At 34.1% G+C, this 8,212-nt stretch overlaps 1 protein-coding gene across 1 annotated transcript; it reads right to left on the bottom strand.

The window, feature by feature from the left end:
* Positions 1-648: 648 nt before the first annotated feature.
* Positions 649-5,215, bottom strand: LOC139858074 (uncharacterized). Its single transcript, XM_071846924.1, has 13 exons — positions 4,953-5,215; positions 4,568-4,677; positions 4,374-4,484; positions 4,213-4,270; positions 3,991-4,080; positions 3,777-3,871; positions 3,644-3,697; positions 3,423-3,560; positions 2,213-2,270; positions 1,989-2,103; positions 1,803-1,872; positions 1,352-1,423; positions 649-1,046 (listed from the first exon to the last, which is right to left on the bottom strand). Exons 1-13 carry the CDS (start codon positions 5,170-5,172, stop codon positions 930-932), a joined length of 1,308 nt encoding a protein of 435 aa, XP_071703025.1. The 5' UTR covers positions 5,173-5,215; the 3' UTR covers positions 649-929.
* Between the last annotated feature and the right edge of the window lie 2,997 nt (positions 5,216-8,212).

The raw sequence follows: 8,212 nt of genomic DNA, 5'->3' as shown, positions 1-8,212 counted from the left end.
CCCCAAACCATGCTCGGGTGTTGTTTGGATTAAAACTATCATGTTAATGGGTCGAATTTACATTACATTTGATTAAGGGTCTTCGTGCCTTCTTTGTAAACATTAAACTTGTGATATTGTTTTAATGGGTTGAATGGAACGTTTTACGTTATGTAACCGTTTAAGCGGGCGTTAATGATTATTTATTTAAAAAAAAAAAATTTGTTGACGTGTCGAATGCGGGTTGGGTTTCTTCATAAAACTAGAGAGAAAGATATGAAGAAATGGAGATTGTGCGTGTAAAAATGATTGAAATATGGATATATTTGTAGTTTAATAAATAGGTTTCTAAACGACATGCACGGTATACTCCTATACTTGTACCGAAATACGTTATTGAGAAGAATTAGTTAAGGTATCCAAGTAAGGGTGATGATATGTACACAACCACTTTTTACACATAGACAACCAAATATGCCTTACAGTGTTATACTGCACAACACTGTAAAGCGTGTTTGGTTGTGTACGTGTAAAAAATAGTTGTGTATATATCACTTCCCAAATTCAAAGGAGATCAAAGCTCAATCCCCACTAGCTAGATTTTGAGGCTTTGCCCTTAAAAAAATCCAAGAAAACTATTATTAGAATCATATCATCAAAGCCAAGAAAAACTAATAACCGATTTTCACAACATCGTGAATTAATACTAAACAATGTTTTTATGAAACCATATCACTTCATATAAATTGACAAACTCTACCTTTGTAATGTAATTCAGCAGGAGTTACAAACAAAATTGTCTGTACACAAATTACAGAAACAAAAGCCACTCTCTCCACCCAAATCAAATGCAAGCTTCAACACTACTATGCACTCTTGTACCTGTTTTCATGTATCTGTCATTTTCAGTCTTCTTACATGTCTCTACAGCAGAATCAAACTATAAATCTTCAAGGTTTATGTTGGGCGTAAATTGATGAGCGAACACAATGATGACGAGGGACAGGTTTTCCATTTACATGCACTTGCTCCAAAAAATCCACACGTACTGCTCTAAATTGATAGCGCTGCAAAGTTTATATTTAATAACCTCAGGCTCTATTTGATTTGTTGATTGAAAAAAGGAACGAAAATAAACAATTCTAAAGGATAAATGACTTTCTCCATATAACATATAGACAGTTCAATTCATAATCAAACGGGTAATCCTGACTATTGATCCCACACTGAAACGAACAATCACAAAACCAAACCAAACTTAACTTTTGTTCAGCGGTTACACTCCTAAAATACATTTTTCATGCAATGACAAATGACTGAGAAATATGTGTTTGTGTGTGCGTGTGCGTATGTGTGTATCGAAAGAACAAACCTTTTCACTCCATGAAAAATCATTGTTACGAAAATATGGATCCAACAGTGTGACCTGGTCACCTTCTTTAATCTGTACAGAAAAGAAAGAATGAAAACATTAGAAACAGAAGATGATAACCCGAATTGCAAAAACAAATATTCAGAAAGAAAGGAAAAAAAAACTATTTTGTTTATTATTATTTTTTTTTACGAGGAACCCCCTAGCGACGAGCCATAATGGCTCCCCTCTAGCAGGTAAACTCCGGGTAAACGGCAAGCCAGGCCTCCACCGCTACCAGGTAAGGCATCCTCTAGTCAATCAGTCACTAAATGGAGTTCGCCCCAAGTATTTACCTTGAAGGGAATCGAACCCGTGACCTCTTGCTTCATTGGAAGTCCTGGTGGCCACCCAGTCTATGCCTGGATGGTTAACTATTTTGTTTATAATACAAGATTTGTAGGAGACTTACGGCGGTGTTGTTTATCCCGTATACTGTGAGGACAAAACATAATTGGTTTGAATCACACAACACATAATACCTACAAGCATACAAGGAGAATGTCAATTGGGTGAACTAATTTAATCCAATAATGTGAAAAGTAAAAAAAAGATCAAGGGACGAACGGATCAAAAATCTTCAATCGGCATTACTTACAGGGGAGTGGCATTATCATGCTTAACAAAGTACAGGACTTTTCCTACAACTGCAATTGTCTTGTTTAGACCATCCAACAGATTATCAATGGTGGCTCTCTTGTACGATGGGTTCACTTCAAAAATAAAAATAAAAATGAATAATACATTTAGGTTTTAAAAGGTGAACAAACTCATTACACAAAAGATGGTGGCTGTACAAGGTGATAAAGTAAGGTAGCTTACACTTGATTTCAGCAAGAGATGATGTCAAGGAAGCAAGACGTTTGGCTTTAATTGGTGCCTGCAGCATGCATAATTAGTTAATATCAAATACTACAGCTTTATGGTTGAACTTATGATAAACTATCCTGGAATTTTTTCATTTTCTTTTCCAAGGTAAAAGTTCGAAAAAAAAAAACACAACTGATTTGGAGAAATGATCATAATTCCATCATATTAATGTGCATATCATTCATGTTTTCATTTGACATAAAAATAAAGGTGAATTATATAGCCAAAAAAGAATTTAACTATGTAACTCTATATTGTTTGTTGCAACGTATCACAGTTTTGTTAATGTATAAATACAGAACAGAGACTAACATTACAAACTTTCAAATACATCTTCATTACAAATAGAACAAATGAGTAATTCAAGTTCTGCACATATGAATCGAGCTCATGTACTTTCTAGAATGACTGATGAAGTTATTCAAGGAACTAATATTGTTCTGGTACATTTATGACCTCTTAAACAAATGCCTGGTAAACGGGTCAGGTTGGGTCGGTTTGGGTAACGGGTCAAAATGGTTTTTGGTTGAAAGGGTCATAGGTCAAACGGGTCAATTTTTTAAACGGGTCAAAATGGGTCAGGTTGGGTCGGTTTGGGTAACAGGTCGAAACGGGTCACAGGTCAGTTGGGTCAAATGGGTCAAATGGGTTACATCGCTTTTTTTACATTTATTACATTATTTTAGTTATTATTATTTATATTTATTATTATTATATATACATAAGAGCATTTAATATACATAATAAATGACATAACTATGAATACTTTCATAAATTTTTGACGGATGAAACTTTTTGTGCTCGACCCATTCACAAGACCCATTAGACCCATTTCAATTTATTGATCTTTGAGTATTGATACCCATTAGACCCGTTCCTTCATTTTTTGTATAGGACTCAATAGGTTGGAGAGAAACCCGTTTTGATCTTTTTTTAGGTTTTGATTGACATTGTTAGGCTTAATTTTTCTCAACACCCAATTGACCTGAAAGCTTGACCCATTTGACCCGAATTTGAGTGTATGGGTCACAATTGCCAGGTCTACTTAAACATTGCATTTATTCACATGACGTATTTTACAAATTTGGGCATAAGTTCAGTTTCATATCACTATGACATTTATTACAATTTGATTAAGTATTCTATCACAATTGAAACTCACCTTCAACAAACTGTCAAGCTTATCAAAAAGATTAAGCATCTTTTGAACTTCCTCAGCAGCATTAAGACAAGGATCTTTCGATGCAGCTGCTTCAAATCCACTGAGTGCCCTCTCATAATTCTCTAGATATGTATTTACCTTCACAATTGAAAAAATAAAATCTATCACCCGACAAACAGAAAACAGAAAATAAAACCACATCATAAAGAATAGAAACTTACAGTAGCACAGTTAAAATATAGGTCTGGGTTCAACTTCATGTTCTCATCTTTTTCCTGTTAATCATGAAAACATAAGAAAATAGATAAAATTCAAGACCGACAATATTTGTTAAGAAGAAGATTTACAACATACAGCATTTTGGTACGCTTTCAGAGATTGGTGTAATTTGCTGTGATCCCATGCACCCGTCACAAAAAAAGACGTTAGACATGCATTTCCGAGGTTGTCTGTCAGTACCATAAAAGGTCAAAATAGTCAATGCACGTAACTTGTTAAGTCTCACTTATATAAATAGTCAATGAACAAATGGATGATAAAGAACTGAAATGAAATAAATAATTCTTACACCATGAATTTCCATCTTTTACATCTAAAGCAATAGCTTCCTTCGCATGTTTAATACTGTCAGCAACAATTTCCTCCTGATTATCCGCTCCTAATGATGAATAAGAAAGGTAAAGATACAAGTTAATAAACATAAACAGCAAAAAGAAAAACAAAAATTCAAATGACACTGTATTACTGAACTGAATAAAATAAATAACATAAAAGAAGCAATGGTTCTTGCCTTGAGCCATTCGTCTTTCAAGCATCGACAGCTGGCTTAGTATCCTCTTATTTGGGCCCTATATAATAACATTAAAGATAAAGTGTTGAAAGGGTACTAAACTAACACTAGTAGTACCGATTTATTAAAAAGAATAAACAGCAATAACTCAGACGAATAACCTTGCTTAACGAAAGGGTAAAGCAGTTCTTTGTTCCGGCTAAATCTCCTTTTTTCCAAAAACAATTTCCTAAACATAGCCAAGCGTCTGCTAGAGAAGGATTCAACTTAACCTGTAAAGTGAAACAGTTAATTTCATACAAAGCAGTCATTTACATATAATAAAATGAAGAACCGAAAAAATATTTTGACATACAGCTTTCGAAAGATGATCTTCTGCTTGTTTTGAATATTCAGGGAACACATCCAATATCTTCCCTTTCAAATATTCATACATTGCACGTTGTGTAGACAATTTCCTTTGTTCTGCACATTATTCATACATTCAAGGCAAAATTATTCAATTCATACTAATCGACCTGAAATGCAATCCCCTTAAACAGAGCTATACTTCAAAATTTTCATGCCAAACAAATCATAAACCATCAAATTTGGATCATTTTTTGTAACACAGATCACAAATTAACAAATACCTGACCTAACCCTAATCTCATCAATTAGCGCTACAAACACACTAAAAACATGAGCATATAGATACAAAGATTAACAAATGTTAAGAGGTTAGGGTTTGAAATGGTTACCAGGAGGGATGGAATCGAGGATATTGAGAGCGATTTGAGATAGTGATTGCAATTTAGAACGTTTTTTATTTAGGTCTGATGTAAAATATGTGTCACGAATGTTGTAGAGATCATCAGTAGCTTCCGTTGCCTTTTTCATGGCTAATTGTGAATGTGAATCTGCTGCTGCTGCTGATAATGTAATTTGATGTTGCTCGATGACTGGATTTGGAATACTCATTGAATTTGGATCTTCGCTGCTTCAAGGGCGGTGTGTTTCTCAGTGGCAGTCCAAAATGCTGCAAATGCACACTCCGGGTATTCGGGTATTTTCATTTGTTTATTTATTTTATGTATTTATTTATTTAATTTTTTATTTATCTATTTATTTATTGGAGTATTATTTATATTTATTTATTAACGATTTATTTGTTGAGCTCGGTAGTTTTAGCCTAGGTTTCCTAAATAGAAATTCGAAAACCTCTAAATCGAGAACATTTAAAAACATTATATGCTACACATATAAATATATTTTTAAACGACTCTTGAATATTTCTAACATGTCAAATAGTAGAATTCAAACGTCGAATGATAAAAATATCGAATCAAAAAAGCGGGGCTGACAGCGGCCAGCTAATCACTAGCTTCAGAACTTACGACATTGAGAAACCGTGAAAAGGGTTGATCTTCATGCCACTCATGTTAGTGAGAGGAAAGTTTCTCAATTATCTCATATGCTTCTTCCGAGTTTTCTTCATCATGTTTCATCCGACTATCGTATATATTTCCTTGCAGGTGGCTATTGATGAACCTTTGTAGATGGTTAAAAAAATAAATTTAAAGGTACTTAACCCATGTTGTGGGAATATTCTCAACATTTTTAAAAAACGTGACCATGCCTCGTATAAAGTTTCGTTAAACTTTTGATTAAACTAAGTGATTTCTGCTTATTGGTTCACAGTTTTCAAGGTGGAGAAGAAATGTACTAAGAATTTTTCAACCATTTCATGCCATATTTTGATTTCTCTTTCTGGATTATACTCCAACCAATCTTTGGCTTCTCCTTTTAGCGTCCATGAAAATATCCCAAGGTACACGACTTCTTCCACGATAGAGCAGATTTAAAACATCGTACATCGTGTTTAAAAGTTCTGAGATGCTTGTTGGCATCTTCCTTAGGTGTATCACTAAATGGCACTACTCACAAATCATATGGAGAAATTGAGATCTAATTTCGAAATTAGTCGCGATCTCGGGTTGTACAATTGCTTTGCTCTCATGAGTTCTGTTGGTTGAATGTGGGTTAATGCACTAAACGATAAACTTAAGTATGATTAGCCAAAGTATGATTAACCAAAGAATATGTTTTGAAGATGACACATACATATGCATAAGTGATGACTGACATCTTAACATAAAACACGCAAGGTCACTAATCCATACTTTATCTTGCAAACGACCAAGTCAAACATAGGTTAAAGAATGAAATTAAAAGTTCAGCTAAACACACGGTCGAGGTACGGTCGACCGCATAGTCAACCGTGAAACCCCAAACTGAATTGCAACGCAGTTTTGTGAAAACAGGTTGCACGGTCGCCACACGGTCAACCGCAGTGCGACCGCAGTTTTCTCTGTTACCATTTTCGACCAAATAAAGTTTGACTAGTTCCCGACATTTATAATTCATGAAACATTTCTCAACATGCTTAGAATAGATGTCTTCTCCATACTCAATTGAGTTTTGGTCATAAAAACACTAATTGTGATTAATTACGCATAATGACATCTTAATGACAAATTAATCAAGATTAGGCATAACACATAAGTGTTAATCAACAACTTGTGATCTTAATTCTTATCTAGATATCCTTAGTATGATCATCAAGTACCGACACACTTAAGCCAATGTCACTAGAACAATGATTGCTATTAGAAATGACTTAGTGATTAATTAAGGCTAAATGAGGACAAATGCTCTCAAAGTTAACAGGTAATGACTTGCAATCCTAAAACACACTTAGATACATTTAGGATGGTCACCAAGTCCCAACTAGAGATTGTTCTTCCCTTGTGCATGTGTTGGACATTAATGAGTATTTACACATTAATCATGTAATATGTTATATTGCAAATTAAACTTATTAAGTGCTTGAATTATAAGTTGTGCAAGTTTCTATATGATTGATCCTAGAATAACTATCTCTTGCTATGTGAGTATTACTTGCTACTTGTCAATATGGTTAATACTCATAAACTTGTCAACTTGATTAATATGTTTGTCATGTACTCATTAGTTAGGATTCAAGTAACTAACCTACTCCAATAGATTAAGTGTAAAATGGTTCACAATGAAATTATAGTCAATTGTCTATTTGGTCTAGTCTAAGTAACTAAGTGTGATTGCTTATTCAAGAATAGCTTAACCTTAATGTCTCTACATACTTCATGATTATCTTATAGAGACATCATTCAATTAATCTCTAATTAAACTCAAAGAGAACATGACTTGTGATTAATTGAAACTAGAAAGTTAATGACATAGTGACTAGTCTTTAGAATTGAACCAAGGGCATTAAAGTGACTAACTAAGTCTTGACCAAACTGAGATTTCTCAAAATATCAATCAAGACACTTCTCCAAGAATGTTGGGTTTACCACTTTTGGAATGATTAGTCACTTTCATGCATTAAGACCAAATCTCACACACTTAATGCATATAGTACTTGTATAGGATGTTTGGTTTCTTTTGCAGGTGCTAGAAGGAGTAAAGGTGCCAAAATGTGGGGTTCAAATTTGAGTCAAACGGCTATACAATGGATACCAACTTTGGACTGGAGCACGCACAGTCGTACCATGATCGACCGTGATGTCAACCGTGTGTCAACGGCTACTTTTTGAATCTCATTATAAAAGGCAAACATTTAAGAGCATTTTAAACTGACCCTCTTGCATATTTCAAAGGCTTATTTCCAATGATCACAAGTGCATCAATTACTACTCAAATGTGATCAAGCAAGAGAAGATTCTATGATCTTATAGATATAGAATTGGGTTGTTGTAAACTTACTAATCAAAATCATTTATCTTGTGAGTTTACTTAATGTAATGTATGTCCTAGTATTGTGTTAGGATCATCATTGCAAAGTGTATAAGTCTTGTAACTTCAATTAGTGGAAGCATAGGCTAGCTTAGTGATCTACTTCCTTAAAGGGACTTAGGAAGTTGATTAATCTTATTTGGAGATTAATACTTGTCCAAGGTGAAGACAAGTTGATCTAGGT

This window comes from Rutidosis leptorrhynchoides, chromosome 7 (genome assembly GCF_046630445.1).
Source record: "Rutidosis leptorrhynchoides isolate AG116_Rl617_1_P2 chromosome 7, CSIRO_AGI_Rlap_v1, whole genome shotgun sequence".
Classification (NCBI taxonomy): Eukaryota; Viridiplantae; Streptophyta; class Magnoliopsida; order Asterales; family Asteraceae; genus Rutidosis; species Rutidosis leptorrhynchoides.
Note: the sequence above shows the minus strand (reverse complement) of the source record. Positions and strands in the feature narration are given on the sequence as shown.

What these genes read in the sequence shown, in the direction of transcription:
- LOC139858074 (XM_071846924.1), bottom strand. Translation starts at nt 5,172, where the DNA reads ATGAGTATTCCAAATCCAGTCATCGAGCAACATCAAATTACATTATCA. An exon ending in TATATTTTAACTGTGCTACT is followed by an intron (nt 3,561 to 3,643) that starts GTAAGTTTCTAT and finishes TCAATTGTGAAG; the next exon opens with GTAAATACATATCTAGAGAA. An exon ending in ACGGGATAAACAACACCGCC is followed by an intron (nt 1,424 to 1,802) that starts GTAAGTCTCCTA and finishes TTTTCTGTACAG; the next exon opens with ATTAAAGAAGGTGACCAGGT.